The following is a 17,644-nucleotide window of genomic DNA, read 5'->3' as shown; positions in this document are numbered from 1 at the left end:
GGGGAGAAGGGTAGAGTTTAATAGACATCACATCAAGTTCTTCTCTAAAGGAGCGAGCTTCACAAGTCAGTGTGCAGGGGGTCACCTGTACCTGATCACCGGTAACCTGTTACTAAAGCCGGACCCTGGGAATGAGCATCCAGAGCTTCCTGGCCTTGGGGAGATGCTCAGGAAATGAAGCACCCCTCAGATGACTCTGATGCAGGTCGTCCTTTGAGAACTGCCCTTAGGGACAGGTATATGGGAATGTCAGGCAGTGGAGGGTAAGGAATATTGCCAGCATCATGGTGACCAGGCAGCAGGATCCTCAGGAATGTTTCTCTTCTCTCCAGGGCCAACACGAGGCCCTGACCTCCATCAACTACTCCTTCCCTGTGTAGGTAGAGGTGTATGGGTGTGGCACCCTATACCCAGACCTTTGCCAATCATGTGCCAGTCTGCTCCAGGCACCCTTGCCCGTGTCCCCTTGGGAGCTTACCACCCTGTACGGAGCAGATGCACATTTGTTGTGGGTTGCAGCATGAATGAGGCTCCTGGCTGGGGTCTACAGGATGGGTGCTGAGCACAGGCATGGCTCCAGTCACTCTACAGGGATGGTAGCCTGCTTTTCCTCTAGGCAGGTCAACAGCTGAGTATTCTCACTGCAGGTGGGAAGCAGGGAGAGTGGCCAGTGCCAGATCCATGTCCTCATCTCCTTACCCAGGTGTGGGCTCTCCCATCTGGTGGGGCACACGGAGTATATCCGAACCCTCAGCTCTGAGCTCTCCCCTATTGCCAAGCCTGCCTCACCAATGCTGGAGGACTTTTTCCTTGGGTGACTTGTCATAGGGAGCCAAAATTACCCACCTTCCCTCTCCATGTCTCCTTTCCTTGTGCATATTTCACTTTCCTCCTCCTTCTCCACGCTGGAGTGGGATCAGTGCCTCGCTCCCTGAAGCCTGCAATTCAGTCTTGCCAGCGCTCTCTGCAGAATGTCTTTTGAATCTGTCACCTGGTCTCCATTCCTGCTGTCCCTGCTCAATATTGTCATTGGATTGGATTACTGTGTGAGCCCCTTGTGGACTGAATGTGCCCCTTCCAAATCCGTATGTGGAAGCCCGGACTCCTAATGTGATAATATCAGGAGGTGGGGCCTTTGGGAGGCTATTAGAGGTCAGATGAGGTCATGAGGGCCAGGTCTCCATGATGGGATGAGTGTCCCTATAGGAAGAAGATGACAGGGGTGTCTGGGTGGCTCAGTTGGTTGGGCAGCCAGCTCTTGGTCTCAGCTCAGGTCATGATCTTGGGGTCCTGGGATCAAGCCTTGCAGGTGGGGAATCTGCTTGGCGATTCTCTCTCTTCCCTTTCACCGTCTCCCGCTCAAGGGCGTGCTCTTTCTCTCTCTCAAATAAGTAAATAAATATTTTTTTTTTAAAAAGTGAAGAGAGATCAGGGTGCTTGCCTAGCTGGAGCTCTTTCTCTCTCTACTCCTCCTCTTCTCTTCTCCCCCTCCCCCCTCTCCCTTCTTTCTCCCATGAGGACAAAGGAGAAGGGGGCCTTCTGCAAGCCAGAAAGCGAGCCCTCACCAAGAACCAAATTGGCTGGCACCTTGATCTTGGACTTGCAGCCTCTGATGAGAAGTGTCTCTTGTTGATGGTATTTTGTTATGGAAGCCCAAGCAAACTAAGACCACTTCCTCTTCAGCTTCTTTGCCTCTAGTCTCCGTTCCTTATTTTCCCATCTGAGTTCCTTTCATGGCACTCACCACTGATTGTAATGATGTGTCTGCTAGTCTGTTACTTGATGTTTATCTTCATAGCCAGATGACTCCCTCCATGAAGCTGCACCTCTTTTGTTCCATCTGGACCCAGGGCTGGCTAAGCACTATGTCCAGCATGCAGTAGGTGCTTTAAAATGTTTCTTGAAGAAATGAAAGGTTGACGGGGCGCCTGGGTGGCTCAGTGGGTTAAGCCGCTGCCTTCGGCTCAGGTCATGATCCCAGGGTCCTGGGATCGAGTCCCGCATCGGGCTCTCTGCTGAGTGGAGAGCCTGCTTTCCTTTCTCTCTCTCTCCCTCTCTCTCTCTCTGCCTGCCTCTCTGCCTACTTGTGATCTCTGTCTGTCAAATAAATAAAAATAAAATCTTAAAAAAAAAAAAAAAAAAGAAATGAAAGGTTGACTATACGCACCTCCAACCAGGTCTCCCTACGTTCTGCCTTGTCCCTTCTGACTCATGCCTTATGCTTTGGCCATGGTTATCTTTTTATTTTATTTATTTTATTTTTATTTTTTATAAACATATAATATATTTTTATCCCCAGGGGTACAGGTCTATCTATCGCCAGGTTTACACACTTCACAGACTTTTTAAAACACTAATTCCACCCAACCCAACCCTTCCTTGTCAGGGTGTTTATTGGCTCTACTCCCCCCAACCCCCACCCTGCTCTGGGTCGAATGTTTACGGGAGCTAGATGAATTTAAGATCAAACTGATAGTGAGGAAAGGTGCTGTGAATCATTAATAAATATGCATTTAATTTCAAATTGTGGATGTGTTTTCCAAGTAACCTTGAAACCCACGAGCACTACAGGAAATGGATGAGTCACACCTCCCACGACCTGGTGTCCTCTGGGTTGGGGCTACATAGAATCGGCCCTCACTGCCTGAGCCTGCCTCTTACGGCCACCAGCTTGCAGTCCCAGGTGGCCACGGCCCACAGCGCCCATCTCTGCCATCCCCACGTGGGGCTGTGAGAGCTCCCATCCAACAGGGCAGTGTGTGCCATGGGGTGTGTCTCCCCACCCCGCCACTGTGTGTATTCTGGGATGGTATGTTGTGTACCTCCCAGAGGGGTGGGGTGGGGGTAGAGATCTTCGGGGAAGACAAGGCAGGCTCTTTGATACAGCTATTTAGAAAGCCAGGAAAACACAGTTCAATAGAAATTTCCTCTTCAGTCAGCGTTGGTCCGTTTCCCCTCTCCTTACTAAGAGGAAGTTCCGTTAGCTCATAGAAACCCAGAATCACACATTCCTCAGCCTGGAAAAGCCCTCGAAGGAGCTTACTCAGTTTAAGAACAAATGGCCTTCTGTGAGGGACTTGAATCCAATTCTGGAGAAGCCTATGAGTGTCTCAGCGCCAGCTGCAGGAAGGACTCCGTTTCCCCCACAAGCATCGGCTGGGCTGGGCAGGAGACCCAGTGGGAACTCCTGTTCATGCTTCCCGAGGAAAGCCAGCAAGGCCTGCAGCAGAGCCCACATCCTTGGACTCGGTTCTTCCAGCTGCTCTGCGCTTGGTCTCTTCTGCCCAACTGGTTGCTGATTCCTCTTATTCTCTCCATCTTCGTATTCACCTCTCTGTTGCTCTCCATCCAACGTGCCTCACGGGCCTCTTCCTGGGGGCAGAGGCCATCTGCCACACCCGATGCCAGGAGACCCTAAAGCTCTTACCAACAGGACAGGGCAGGGAGGCCTCCACGGCAAACGTCTGAGCATTTCCAAATGGTGTGGTATTAGCCAAGATCTCCGGTAATGCCAGGATTGGCACTTCCCAGAACTGTATCTCCTCAGCGCAAGACGGCAAGAAGTGCTGTCAGAGGTGACAGAGGAACAGGGGTGAGGTGTCCCCATTCACCTCCTTGAGGATCCAGGATGGGACAAAGGGCAAAGTGCATTGAAGACTCTGGCTGGGGCCCTGAGTGTGCTTCATTCAGAGGGCTGAGCTTGGGGAGAGACTTAAACCCACGTGTGGCTTTTCGTGGAAGGAGCAGGCTTTCTCTCAGAAGCAAATGCAGATGGCTTCCGCACTTATGAGAAGTACCCCGTGACACCCCTCCACGTCGAGGGGAGCAGGTGGTGAGGCTCCAGGCAGGTCTGATCTCTTTTCCATCCGGTCAGATGCCACACTCAAAACACTATGTTCTGCATTTCCTTTTCAGCCTTCAGAAAGAAATTTCCAGTCCCTTCCATACTTCAGGTTAGCGTGAGAACGCCTACCTGTGTTATTCTGACTGGAGCTGAGTCTTTGCTGCTGCTAAAGTGACATGACACATCTAACTCGTTATCAACCCCAGTTATCAACAACTTGAGGCTTCCACCAGCCACCGTGTCATCAGAAAGTTGACTGGTTTCACAGGATTCCTGAGGTCCTGACAATTTATTGAAGTAAAAAACATACATGGCTGATTTACAGAGCCTGTCGTGCAAGGCACATTCACACCCACCACCTCGGTGAGCCCCGCACCCGTGTCCGTTGCACACATCAGGTGTGGCTTTCTAGTTTTACAGATAAAGAAATTGAGGCCCTTCAGTTTACAGATGAGGAGACGCTGGAAACCGTGGAGTCAGAATGAGAACCTCCAGGTTCTTGAGATACCCAGAATCCTTGCACTGGACCATGCTGCTGCTTCAATAAATACGTGAACAAAATAAATAAATAAACCTTTCAAGAGAACCCTGAGGAACTCTCCCTCGAGCTCAAGTTTCAAGAGGGAGTTCAGTTATCAGAGGGGCACATCAGAGCCTCCGGGTATAATGTGGTGGGGGAGTCGGGGGTGCGTCTGGGTGGATTCCCTGAGCTAGTGTCCTTTCTCAGAATGCCACAGAAAAGTGCAGGGCTGAGGGGTGACCCGGGTTGGGGGGGGCAGGCAGACCCCAGGCCTGTCACTCGCTCCCCCCCAGCTTTCTTGCCCAGGCACTGTAAACTGGCTTTGAAGGTAGAACCCAACTTGGACTGTGGGGAGGCAGAGCCCATACCTGTCCCCTTCACAGGCCCAGGGCCAGGTGGTCTTCTTAGCGTGGACTTCTGCTAAATCTGTTAACCCCTAGCATGTGAACAAAGCCGTTGTGTGCACATACGGGTTCTGCAGTCCACTTCCTCCCAGCCCGGGGTCACACCAGGCTGGATACATCAGGCCTAACGCCAGCTTGGTTACCATCCAGCATGGAGGGCCCACTGGACACTGACTCATTATTCCACATGCGTTATCAGAGGTTAAGAGGGCCTCTGAGAAGTGGCTGGCCCAAGCTACACAGCTGGATGCTGAAAGAGCAGGGGTCGGAGCCCAGTGCTGTGTCCTGTGGGTCTGTAGCTCAATGCTAGCAGTAAACGCAAGCGCAGGTCCCAACCCTGACCCTCTGGGCCGGGCGAGCTGGTGCCCACGCCGAGACCACCTGAAGGGCTGAGTTTTGCCCAATACAAAGAGCCATGATTTCTCTGGTACCGTCAGCAGGATGGTGGCGGCATTAGGGTGGAGGGAGTGAGTGGCTTGGCCTCGGGGGCTTCATCCCCTCATCCCCGGTGGCTCCATAATTGGGGCTGGCAGACTGACTGACTGGACACATCCTAAGATCTTCCATGACAAGCCCCCTGCCTGGGAGGGCTGCCAGCCGGGAAGCTTCTCCATGTGATCATCCCAGGCTGACCAGCTTGGACCATCCAGAGATCAAACTTGGTCTCTGCTCCTTCTTTGTCCTCCTAGAAATGACCCCTGCAGGGAAGCGCCCACCATTCCAGCCCTGGCCCTTGGCTGTTCTGGAGGCGAGGCTTGAGTCCGAACTGACTTCAGCTTGGACCTCCCCACAGTTCCAGAAAACCCTGTGACTCCCTTCAGCAAATACTCTGTCACAGCGCAGGAAGAGCACCAAGGAGCGGGGAGATTTCCGCCCTGCCCTTCCAGGCTCTGCCAGAGTCTTTGGAGCCCTCCTGCAGCAGGGGCCAGCGCCACCCCTACAGCCTGCAGGAGTTTAGCAAGAGACTCTCTCTCTGCCCTGGGCCCTTTAGCCAGCCCTGCTGGGCCTGGCGAGCGCTGGTCCCCCCACCCCGGGCTTGCAGAAGAGTGCCCACATTGGCCTCATGCATCTGACCCTCGGGGGCCCTTGTCTGAAATTGAAAGCAGTCCCTTAGCCGGAGTCACTCACTGGAGTGGAGGCTGGAGATCAGTGGCAGGGTGACCAGGTTTGAGTCAAAGCTGCCCAGGAGACCGACTGGGGCTGCCACACTATCTGGATGGGCAAGATCATGGGCCAAGGTCCAGTCAGATGCTCCTAGGTCAGCACAGCTGGTCATGCCCAGGAGTGACCACTGCTCAGTTGGCTGGTCCCACTGTCCGGTTGAGGTCCCTGAGGGAGTGACAGTCATTCCTGGGTCCTGTTTCAAATAGCCCTTAGCCAGCACTGGTGGAGGCCAGCCTGCCTCGGCATCTAGGCATGTCCTGAGCCTGGGGCCAAGGTTGTCTGTCGAGGAGGACTCTTCTTCCAGGCAGCCTGTCTTGGCTGCTTTCTCTTCTGAGCATCTGGTCTGCTTCAGATAGCCCCGGAAAGCCACTGAGGCTGGGTCTTCTTCTCCAGGCCCCTCAGGCCCAAGGGGATTGTTGGAGCCACCATGCCCACCCCCAGGCTGCCCCTCAGAGTTCTGGACTAGGCCAATGCCACTGTCATCTTGGCTCTCGCTGCTGTCCCCCACCTGCCGCTCCCATCTGGGGCCAGTGCCAGGACTCAGGCTGGGCTCCTGCAAGCAGATCCCGCTGTCTGTGCTGCTGCTGCTGCCACCGCTGTTGCTCTCCAGCTCTGGGGTCACCCCCTTGCCTATGGTCCCTCCATCTTGGAGGTGGGAGGAAGGGAGGAGGAACTGGGCTTCTTCATTCTGCAGGGATGGCTTGCCACTGCCAAAGCCACTGTCCGTGCTGCCGTGCAGTTCTGAGTTCTTCAGCTCTGGGGACACTTTGAGGAAGGCCTCCTCGTCCAGGGGATTGATGGTGTCCTGAGGCTCGGGGTAGGGAAGCCGGCTGATGAAGCTGGAGGGCTGGGGCTTCTCAAAGACCTGGACAGGACAGGGCAGAGTGAGAGAAGCAAGGGTTACCTATGGGAACCCACTCCAGGGGCCAGGAGGCGGGCTCGAGAAGGTTCTGCTCTAACCGAGAGGCCCATGGAGCCACTTGCACTTTTTATTTCACTTCAGAATCTACCTTTCCTCCCAGTGTGATTTTCAGTCTGGCTCAGGCCTGTGTGCTTGCAGCCCAGGTGGAATGGCAAGCAGAATGGGAGCCGGCCCGGGAACGGAGAATGTTCTCAGCCCCAGCAGCAGTCCTTTCAAACCTGAGAGCAAGCCAGACTCCTCTAGATAGATTTAGAAGTGTGTTTCAAACTTTCTTTCTTTCTTTCTTTTTTTTTTTTTTTTTGCTAGGATCCCAAATAAGAAATGTGTTACACAATAGCCCACAAACTGAAAGCAGTTTCACAAAATACTTCTCATTACTACCTGGGTACTGTGACTTACACTACTACTTTCTTCTGTTCTACTCCTGTTCTAGTCTATCCTACCCTGTCCTATCCCATCTCCTCCGTTACCCTCACTTGTCCATTTCCTTTTTAAAAATGCTGGATGTGAGACGCCAAATTAAGTTCTCCACCTACCAAGTTGTGGCTTGCACAAAGATGGAGTGGCTGCCACACAGGGCAATGTAATGAGCACAGAATTAGCAGTGGGGGAGGACCTGTTCCACACAACCTGCCCAGAGTCCCAGGGAAAGTCACTTAACCCCCCCCCCTTGCTGTTGTTCCATCTCAGCCACACTGGGGTTCTCTCTGCTCTGGAATGCCTCAGCTCAGTGCTCTCAGGGCCTTTGCACATGCTATGCCCTGTGGCAGGAACTCTTCTCTTGGCACTTTCTGGCTGCATCTTCCTATCAGTTGAGTCTCAGCTCAGATGTTCCTCCCCAGAGAGGTCATCCTGATCATCCTGGCTAAAGCAGTGCTCCGACATGCTCGACATTCACCTAGTTTACTTCTTCCTAGCACTTGGCTCCTGATATTCTTTTAAAATTTATTTTTGGTCTCCCATCACAACCTGCTATCTAGCTACATTTCCCCCTCACACACAGCAGAATATAAGCTCTTGGAGGAAAGGAGCTATCTGGTTTTGTCTGCCACTCTGTTCCTAGAGCTTAAACTAAGCCGGCTCTCATAAGGTTTGTTGACTGACTGACTAACTCACTGAGACACACCTATCCTCATTCCCTTTGTAAGTCTGGACTCAAATGCAACTCTTATTAGTTGAGTTCCTATGAACATCACACAGGCTGATGATTAAGGATATCAGACAGCATGGTTCAAATCCCAGCTCTGTCTTGCATCAACTGTGTTGCCTTGGCTGAATTATTTGCCCTGTCTGTGCTTTAGTTCCTGACCCATAAAACAGAAATAGTGACGGTACCCGCCTCCTTGTGTTGTAGTTAATGCGTGGCAAGTGCTTAGAATAGTGAGTCCCTGGTGCAGAGAAAGCACTCGGTCAGTATTGGGTGAACTGAATTTGACTCTTCAATCTCTAAGGAGAGATTCAAACCTCAGAGAAGTGAGATGACTCACACAAGGTCACAGCAGCAAAGAGCAAACCTGTAGTCCACTGTCCTGATCTGAAATCCCTGTCTGGCCAAAGATCAGATCCAAACAGCTCATGGCTGGGAATAAGCATATGAGTGTGAAAGTACTCTGTGCACTCAAAGTTGTTCATGAAGTTAGCAATGATGGCCAGTGCTAGATGAAGGCAGCTGGGCTGTGTTTGTCTTGAGGAGGAAAACATTCTCCAGGAGAGCTCACTTCTGTGATCCAAATGGCACAAAGGGACAAACACCCAGAGGCTGGTCTCCTTTGGCATTTTGTACCTGTGCCTCTTTCCCTGGCTTGTATTAGAAATAATAGACTCCATGCTGGCTGCCCTACTGGGCTGTAAAAGAATCAGCTTCTTCCTGGGCCACATCTGGCCTGTCCTTGGTGCTCACTTCAATGATCTCATCCTAGATGCTCTTCCAGCTGTGCAGCGAGGAATCCCTCCTCCAGTTGCCAGGACCACCCCTCCCCCACCCCTTTGCTTTCTCATCCCTCCCTGAAGGCAGGCCATGTACCAACTTCAGGCCTTGCATATAGAACAGACTCAGGGCGCTTTTAAGCTGATGCATGGCCCGTGCATCCATGTCTGTGGATCAGAATCTCCCAGGAGCACAGAGAAGGGACAATGAATTACATACTTCAGTTAGGCACATTTTAATCCTGTAAGGCTGTAGGGGCTGCCTGTTCCCAGTCTCCTCATCCTACCACTCTACCCAGGGCACTGGAGCTAGGAACATAGTCCTTTGCTGCCTGGATAAAGACCCTAATTAGGCCCGCATTCCCACTTCTCAGAGTTCTTACTCAACATAATTCCAGAGGGTCTTTGTCTCCTTATTTTTCCTAGAAATCCTGGGAACCCTCCGAGTGGGGAGTGCTCTCCCAGCTGTGGCCTTTCCTGGGGCCCCCTGCCTCCCTGATGGAGCCGGTCCTTCCCAGCAGAGCCTGTGGCCCTCACAGTGATGCCCCCTGTGGGGATGAGGTGGCAGCCTTTGGGGCTACTTGAGTCCCAGTCGGGACAGGTGGAGGTTTGGAACTGCTGCTGCATGCTGCGAGCTGCATTCTGGGGGCTGACTTAGCACAAGTGCAGCAGCTGCAGGCACTGTATGGCAAGAGGAAGTGCTCTGGGAGGGGAGCGGAGAGCCTGGCCACCTCCACGACCCCAGCTCCTTGGCGGTACCCCCCACTCCGCTTTCTGCCACTTGCAGCAGCCCAGGGCTGGACTTCCAGTCCCGTGTTCTTCCTCTTCTGGTGCGCAAATCCTCATCAGCTGGTAGGGATGGGAAAGAATGGGCTCTTCTTGAGTTTTCCTGACTCTATGGCCCCCGTGTCTGTAATAATCGCTCCATGCCTCAGTTTCGTTCCTTGCAAAATGAGGCTAATAACCTCACCTGCCTCAGAGGTAGGAATGCAAACGGGTGGGCCCATGGCCTATTGCTAGTAAATAATTACAAAATGACATGTAGGGGGGTTGGGACTACTCAGTATGTGCCTTGTTGGGGGCTTCTTAGAAGGCAGTGTTCTTAGCACTGGGCTTTGCGTTTAAGCCTTCTCTCTGACCCCATGGCCCTTGCTGAAGGGGCCTCCTGTACTGTCAGGGCTGAGGGAAGGGACTGTCTGGGAGGGAGCCCCCCGTCTGCTGGACTCCTGGCATGGCTAGGAGGGATGGGCCAGCAGCCGCCGCAAGACTCACCAGGACGGTGGGCAGCTTCCTCCGGCGCCGCACGTACAGATGGAGGGCCAGGCAGTAGGCCAGGGTTCCGCACAGCAGCGGGACGAAGGTGAAGAAGATGGTGAGGTTGGTCGCGGTGAAATCTGCAAGCCCAGAGGGATGTGTGTGTGGCCTGCTCCTGGGAGTCCATGACTACTCTCAGGAGCCACTCAGTCCATGGCCCAGGTGATCTCTCCTAGGCCACAACCAGATGCTTCTGGATCCTTGGAGATCCCTGCCTGGACTTCCAACCTCTGTTCTGAAGGGATTTCCTCACTAGACACACTGTGCTTCTAGCCCCGCACACGGTTCACACCACAGCATGTGGAATGGGTTGGGGGGGGAGGCGGGATGGTACAGCAGGTAGAAACGGAGGCCTGACTCCAATCCCAGCTCCACCACTGACTCAGCCTCTCTGTGCCTCAGTTTTCCCGTCTATAAAATGGGAACGGTAATAGTGCCTACCACACGATAGTGAAGTACACAGCACTGATCATCCATCACCTCGCTTAACTTATGTTACCTGATCCCTATAACAACGTTAGGAAGTGAATACTGTTATCATCCCCATACAGAATAGGATCTGATGGAGATCAGATCAGATCTGATGGAGATCAGAGAGTTTAAGTCACTTACCCAAGGTCACTTACCACGTAAGTGGTAAAGATGAGATCTGAAGCCAGACCTAGACACAAAACTTTTTCATCTACCAGTGAGTGAATGTTAAAAAAGTTCTTAAGGCTGCCTGACACAGGGATGATGCCTTAACTCCACTTATGTGAGAGTGAGGCTAAATGATGAACTTGTGAGTGTTCTTCATGACTTGAAATGCATGGTAGAAATACAGGGAGTCACTCTGGTCTTTGCTGGACCTTGCCCACACTGGCCTGGCATGACTGGTCGGGCATGTGCTTCCTTGAGTTGCTATTTACTGCTTCCTCTGGGCATGCCCTGTCTCCCCAGCCAGACTGTAAGATCTTCAGGGACAAGACCATGGCTTTCACACCCCAGGTCCTCTCCCCTCTGCTGCCCCTCCCCCTCCCCTGTCTCAGCACCTGTGGAGAGCCTGGCTTTAGCACCTCTGGCAGGGGTCAGCTCAGTTCTAGTGATTAGGGGGGATAAGGAGAAGGCTATCTGTGCCCAGCCCCAAGAAAGGACAGCAGAGGGATGTGACAAACAGGAACTACTACAGCTGACAGAGCAGGTCTGGACATGGGGGTGGGGGTGGGGGGTTCTTGGGAAGCACACCATCTCCAGCAGAATCAGGAGACCTGGCTCTGCTGCCATGCTCTAGAAAGTTGTTTGGACCCATGGAGCCTCAGTTCTCACATCTCTGAAATGGGGACAGTAGGCGCTTTCTCATAGGGTTGTGCAGGAAAGTGCCCCTGGCATGGGTGGACCTCAACTGATGCTTTTCAGATCATGTGAGGCCCTTCCTGCCTTCCCCCGCTGCCCCAGACAGCAGCCCCGACCAGAGACTCACACTGCCGGGTGAGCACGATGCACTCCTCCTTGGACCATAGTCCCTTGTTCATTCGGGAGCTCAGAGATGGCTTCACCTTGACACAGAACTCTCCCAGTTCTCCAGGAGGTGAGAGGCTGAAGTTTTCATGTTTCACTTTCACCTCTGTGAACTGAAACAAAAACAACATAGCAATAAACAAAATACCCTTGATTCATGGGCCATGGTAGCTGAGAGCAGGGGATCTGTCAGAGATGCTCCAGGACACCCCCTTCGGTGTCCTTTCCCTGACATGACCAACCCGCTCTTATCAACACAGCCCAGGATCTCTGAATAACATGACTGATTTTGTACAAAAAGAGAAAAGGACTATTTCATAGATGCCGAGGACCTTCCTAGTAGGGGCTGGAATCAGATGGTGGGAAGAGGATGGTTCTGGCAGATTCCAGATCTCCCACTTAGGGGGGGTGTCTGTGGCAATTATGTAAACTCTTGGCACCTCATTTCCCCATTTATAAAATGGAATAAAATATCCATCTGTGAGGGGATCAGGAATAATAGCTATTAAATGTCTTGTGTGGTGCCTGATACTCATGGGCAATGTTTTCCCTGCTGCCTATGCAAGAGCATAGGTTTGAAGGGTGAGGTCATCTCAGCATCCCTCCCCCTCTCCCCCCGCCCCATGCCTTCCCTCCCTACTCTGCCAGCCAAGTTCCCCAGGGGTGCACAAAAGGTGCTGCCAGCCCCGGTGACAGGGAGACCCAGGGAGCCCACTGCATTACAAATACAGGTATCCTGTGGCCCTAGGGAGGCCTCTACCGTATAGTTCCCCGGCAACTTGCGGATCTGAATCTCATATTCGCGGAAGTGTGGGAAGATGCTTTCATAGGTGTCGTCCACAGGGGCTGTCCTAGGCCTGGGGGGCTGGATCTTCCCGAGGATGACACCGTTGTGCACCTCTAGCTTCACACTGCCAACCGTCAGAGTCACTGGTGGGGAAGCAAAACGATGAGGCCTGCAAGCTGGGGAGGGCCGGGGTGTCCCATCCATGCCTGGCCTCTAGAGTCAGGCTTTACCGACCCTAAAACCTGGGCCACCATTTTCCAGCCTGGCAGCACATAAGGACTCCCTGGGGAGAACCTTATAAATACAGATGCCCTGGGTCCATTCAAGACATAGTGAATTTTTGAAGCTGGGCCCTGGATACATTGGTTTTGAAACACATTCCTTAGGTAATGTTTCTGTAGCCAGCTAGCACTGGCCTGTGGGCAGGCGCTTGGGAGCCAAAGACCTTGAAAACCATTGGTTGTGACTCTGAATTTTGCAGAGTGGGCTCTCCACACACACATATAGAACATGGTCAATTCCAATTCATAGAATGGAAAAACACCATCAAGTCTAGGGCTAACCCTTTTCTCTTATGTCTGCTGAAGAGACCCCCAAACCTTCTTTAGTAACATCTCCCTGCTTCAAAGCCTCCCAACCTGATTCCTGGGAGTTTGGCCTTAAGGGACTGAGGACTGGATCCAGTTCTATCCACTGTTTGCTGCCTTGTGCTGAGTGCTTAGGGATTCACTTCCTCTTCCAGAACCCTGCAAGTACACAGGTCTGGCCTTTGTGACTCAGCTCCTCCAGTTCACCCCAAGACTTCTCTTCTGTAAGATAAACAACTCCAGTTCCTTTTAAATCTTGAACCACTTGGCTATTTTCATCTAAATCTTCTCAAAAGTCCTGACTAGTCATTTGGGCAAACTAGGTCCTCGGCCGGGAAGCCTGGCTGGATGGCGAGCTACGGGAACAGAGCCACATTCTAGATCAGAGTTTCTGGCGGGAAGGAACCCCCAAAGCCATCTTCTAGGTGCATGGGAGGAAAAGCACCTTCATCCACAGAGAAGCGGGTGTTGGTGTAGGTCCAGTTCGAGTACTGGTTTCCATCCACTGTGCGGACTTTGGCTCGGTAGCCATTGTTGTGGTACAGGTCTAGAGTCACCATCGTGAGGTCACAGAACGACACTTGGGTTTGGCTGCAGCTGGGGATGGACTTCCAGAGTTCTTGCCCGTACCTGGGGAGAGACGAGGCAGGGCACTGGTAGAGAAAGTTGTGTTCATACCTACCTCTTTTAAGAGGAAAGAAAGGGGCCCAGGGAGCGAGCTCCCATCAAGTATTTTCTCTGGTCCTGGGCATCTGCAAGAGGATCTCTCTTGGTTCTGGGACCTCGTACCAACTTCTCTTAGACTGGAATTATCTAACATCTCCCAACTCCTCCAGGAAGACTTGCTACCCACTGCAGTACAGCCTGATTTTTCAGGCTTTCTCCCAATTACATTTGCAGTCCCTTAGGGTTTCCTTGTTTTCCAATTATATTATGGACGCAATTCCTGTTTTTCCAATCAAATGGGAAAAACTTGAGGGTAAAAGAAATACTTTTGCTTTCTTATGCCAGAGCTCTCAGCACACTGCTCAACACATACAGGGCTCCATCAGTCCTTGTCAACCGATGGATATATGCCAGGATCCTTCCTGGTGTCACTTTAATAACGAGACAGATATGTCTTCCCATGCTAGGGAAGTGGAAGGGGATGGGTGCATCCCCCTGCACCCACCTCCCTCCTTTCTCCATCCTCCCCTTTCCGTACCTCAGAAGTTCTACTTCATAGTAGGTGCTGTTTGACGGTTTCGGGATGGGAGTCCAGTGGAGGACATGGGAGAAAAATTCTGCTTCAAACCACACAGATGGCGGCCTAGGCAGTTCTGTCCCTGGCAAGAAGAGTGTCAGTATCAGAGCTTGCAGAGCCTACCCCCAGCGATGACAATGACAATGGTGATGGTGGCCATCATATTACCAGCTTCCATTTATTGACTACTTTACTCTGGGCTCTCTGCTAAGTACTTTACACATGTTATTTCAGTTAATTCTCACAGCCAGCACTACAAGATAGGCAGTTATGACCCCAACTTTACTGGAGAAGAAATGGAGGCTCAAAAAGCTTGAGTGACTTGCCCAAGGCCAGTGGAGCTAATAAGGGGCAGGGTGAATCCACATGTGTCTGATTGCAGAGCTAGTGTTGTATCCATAGATCGCTGTCTGTGATCAGAAGCAGAGGTGGTGGCTAAGAAGAGCCAAGCTGAGTCTGATGTATCTCCAGAGAGAAGGCATGGGCTGAGGTATGTCTGTCTGCTATGAGTCTCATCTCAGATGAGCTAGTCCCTGTCGTTGCTCCAGCCTCATCCCAAGGCTGGCCCCCATCCCCAGCCTTGGTCGCCACCCTGACCGCAGCCCTGGCTCCAGCCCAGGGCCTCCTCTCTGGAGTTCTTGGGGATACACAGATATCCTGCTTGTTGGCATCTGCCTTTTTCTCTTCACGGATGTCTTGGGCAACCCCAAGCTGAATGCTTGCTCCATTCCCCTTTACCTAGAAGTGCTATAGTCTGGGTGAGGACAGACAATGAAGCAGGTCTGATTCTAGACTGTGCTGATCACATTTCCACACAGAGTCAGCACCCTTGGCTCTGAGGTAAGATACTAAATACCACTGTCTAACTCCATCTCCTGCCCCCCCAGCCCCCTATTCACCATGGGACACCCCAACTTCAGGAGCCTCTAACATTTGCTTGTGTGACTTGGGCAAATTACTTAACCTCACTGAACCTCTCATTTGTAAGAATGTAATAAATATACCTACTCTAAGAGTGTTGCCAATCAAGTGCAATGAGGTAGGTCAAGGCCATTAGCCAGTCTGTTACTCTTCTCTCCTCCTCCATCCCTTCATATCTCTTGATCTGCCAGCCACTCTCTCAGGCTTCCTTTGTTCTCTAACTTCTCACCATCTCTCTAGTAACAGCTTCTTCTAGAATTATCATTCACACTTAGAAAGTACATCTCCCCTGTCCCTTGCTTTCTTTCTTAAAATATCTTTGATCCTTAAGGCTGTGTTTCAATTTCAAAACGTTAGATGGAAAGTGAGAAATGCACCGGGACTTTGCGGTGTTGGGGCGGCGATATGCCGACTCAGCTCTCGATCATGTGAATGGCTGACTGCAGGTTTTACTTTGTATTTTGGTGTAGACACAGTTTCAATCCCTGTTCTCCCTGGCGCTGCTCTCCGTGCCTCCGCCTCCCAGCCCCAGCATTGTCTCTCCAGGCTTTACTCTTCTCCCTTGCAGAAACTTTCCGGGATAGCTGCCTGGGTTAGAAGACTGAGCTAAGGGGGAGGAGGAGGGAGGAGGAGGCAGGTGGCAGTGGGAGTACATCTGGGGCTAAAGAAGGAGCAGGGATGATCGATTGGATGGAGCAACAGGTGATAGTAGGGGGCAAGACCTGGGATGAGAGGGGATGGCGTAGGAAAGAAATAGATTAAGTGAAAGGCTAGGGAAAGGTGGAGTCAGTTGGGGGATCAAAGTCATTCCCCAGAGGGGAAAGCATTCTTGCCAGTTGAACTACAACAACAACAAAAGGCCAGGACTAAGTTTCTGACTCGCTTGGAGATGGATGGAAGATAAACTGGGGGCGCGTGGGTGGGTGTCACTGAACTTCTCTATCCAACTCCCGCCCCACCAATTTCCACTTCCACATTGGGGAGCCTGAGACTCAGGCTTGAGGGAACCGGGGAGCTTCTGATAGACAACGGACCCCCTCCCCGCTCCCCGAAGGGACAGCCAGACGGGGTTCTCCGCGGAACGCACAACTTTAACGTAGGGGCGACGCAGAGCCGGAGTGGGGTGTGGACGCGCACCCAGCCCCGCCGTGCTGGCCGCGATCCTTACCGTGCGCGCAGGAGCCGAGGCACAGGCTGAGAAGCACAGCCAGCAGCACTACCAGGTGCGGCAGCATCCTGGGCACGCCGCATCCTCCGGGGCCTGAGTCGAAGCCGGAGCAGGACCCAGGCTGCCCGCCTCCAGCCGCCGCTCCGCGGCTCTGCCTCTGAAAGCTGGGACTTGTCGGCAGTCCGGCCTACGCCCCATGAGGCTGACGTCAGAGGGGCGGGGCCCCGGAACGCCTCGCTCTAGAGGCTGAGCGTCCGGTTGCCGGTCGGGGCCGGGTTCCCACCGCGGAGCGCTGGCCACCTCCGGGGATGGGGAGGATGCAGGGGCTGCGGTGCAGTGGTGGAGGCGGGGGGAGAACACCCAGCTGTCCCGGACCGGGGGCGGGGCTCTGATCAGCGCTTCTCTCCGGGTTTCCAAGCACCGCCCCCGGCCCCCGCGGCCGCCCCCCGCGGCCGCCCCCCTCCCCAGCCCCCGATCTAGTCAAAGAGGTCTGCGCTGCCCGGAAGGGCCGGCGGTCATGCAGAAGGTGGGGTGAGGGTGTCAGAGCTGATTTTGCCGGACGAATAGGGTTGGGATTGGAGCTGTGGCTAAAGACTGCCGCTTGCTCGAGCTGGGGAAGGAGATTGTCCCAGCCGCTCAGGAACATTGCTAGGACCCACGTGTGACTCTTGGTGTTGCCCTAATACCTGATGTAGGGCTCTCAGCCAAACCAACGGTAGAATAGGCAGTCCCCCCCCCCCCCGACTTAATAGTCTTGGAGGGTGCCCACAATCTCCCTCAGCTCCTTTTGGTTTCCCTTGCTTGCCTGAAATCTCACGTTTAGAGTTTGTTTGCCCCCCCCCCCCACCCCCGGCTGGGTAAAAGCATTCTTAGAAAACCTGGTAGCCCAGCATCGGTTGGTTACTCACGCTTTGGTATCACTTGACTCATTGGAGATTTCACTCCAGGTACACCGAAGATGTGGGAGCTCGGGAGACAAGTTCTGTCCGCTTCCCTTTGGTTGCACCGTGACACCTGCCTCAGAGTGTGTGCGAGTCTTGAGGAAGGGGTCCTATTCGGGTCTGAGGGTCTACTTTAGGAAGACTTCACTTTTTGATGATGAGTGAAGGTCAGGCATGCCCCAGCTGCATGGATAGTGGAGAGTGGTGTACCTCAGCCCACAGGATACAGGGTCATTTGGAGCCACCCTAAGGGGACAACTCTTGTTACCGCAGTCTCAACCCCTGGGAGAAAGAGTTCCAGGGTTTTTAATGTGTGAGAATGTTTTTTGCACTCTCTGTTGCTCAGCTGAAAGATCAAGAGTGTGACCAATTGCTCAGAGGTATCCAGGCATGACCCAAGGGGTGG

At 52.9% G+C, this 17,644-nt stretch overlaps 1 protein-coding gene across 2 annotated transcripts; it reads right to left on the bottom strand.

The window, feature by feature from the left end:
• Positions 1-4,118: 4,118 nt before the first annotated feature.
• IL10RA (interleukin 10 receptor subunit alpha) lies at positions 4,119-16,429 on the bottom strand. Of its 2 annotated transcripts, none has more exons than XM_044257928.1 (7): positions 16,298-16,429; positions 14,170-14,290; positions 13,411-13,595; positions 12,352-12,521; positions 11,554-11,704; positions 10,053-10,174; positions 4,119-6,797 (listed from the first exon to the last, which is right to left on the bottom strand). In XM_044257928.1, the coding sequence occupies exons 1-7, from the start codon at positions 16,362-16,364 to the stop codon at positions 5,889-5,891; spliced, it is 1,725 nt and encodes a 574-aa protein (XP_044113863.1). In that variant the 5' UTR covers positions 16,365-16,429; the 3' UTR covers positions 4,119-5,888. The 2 variants fall into 2 exon arrangements, with proteins under 2 accessions (XP_044113863.1, XP_044113864.1); XM_044257929.1 differs by having other exon boundaries at positions 14,170-14,284.
• Positions 16,430-17,644: the final 1,215 nt, after the last annotated feature.

Source organism: Neovison vison, chromosome 7, assembly GCF_020171115.1.
Source record: "Neovison vison isolate M4711 chromosome 7, ASM_NN_V1, whole genome shotgun sequence".
NCBI lineage: Eukaryota > Metazoa > Chordata > Mammalia > Carnivora > Mustelidae > Neogale > Neogale vison.
Note: the sequence above shows the minus strand (reverse complement) of the source record. Positions and strands in the feature narration are given on the sequence as shown.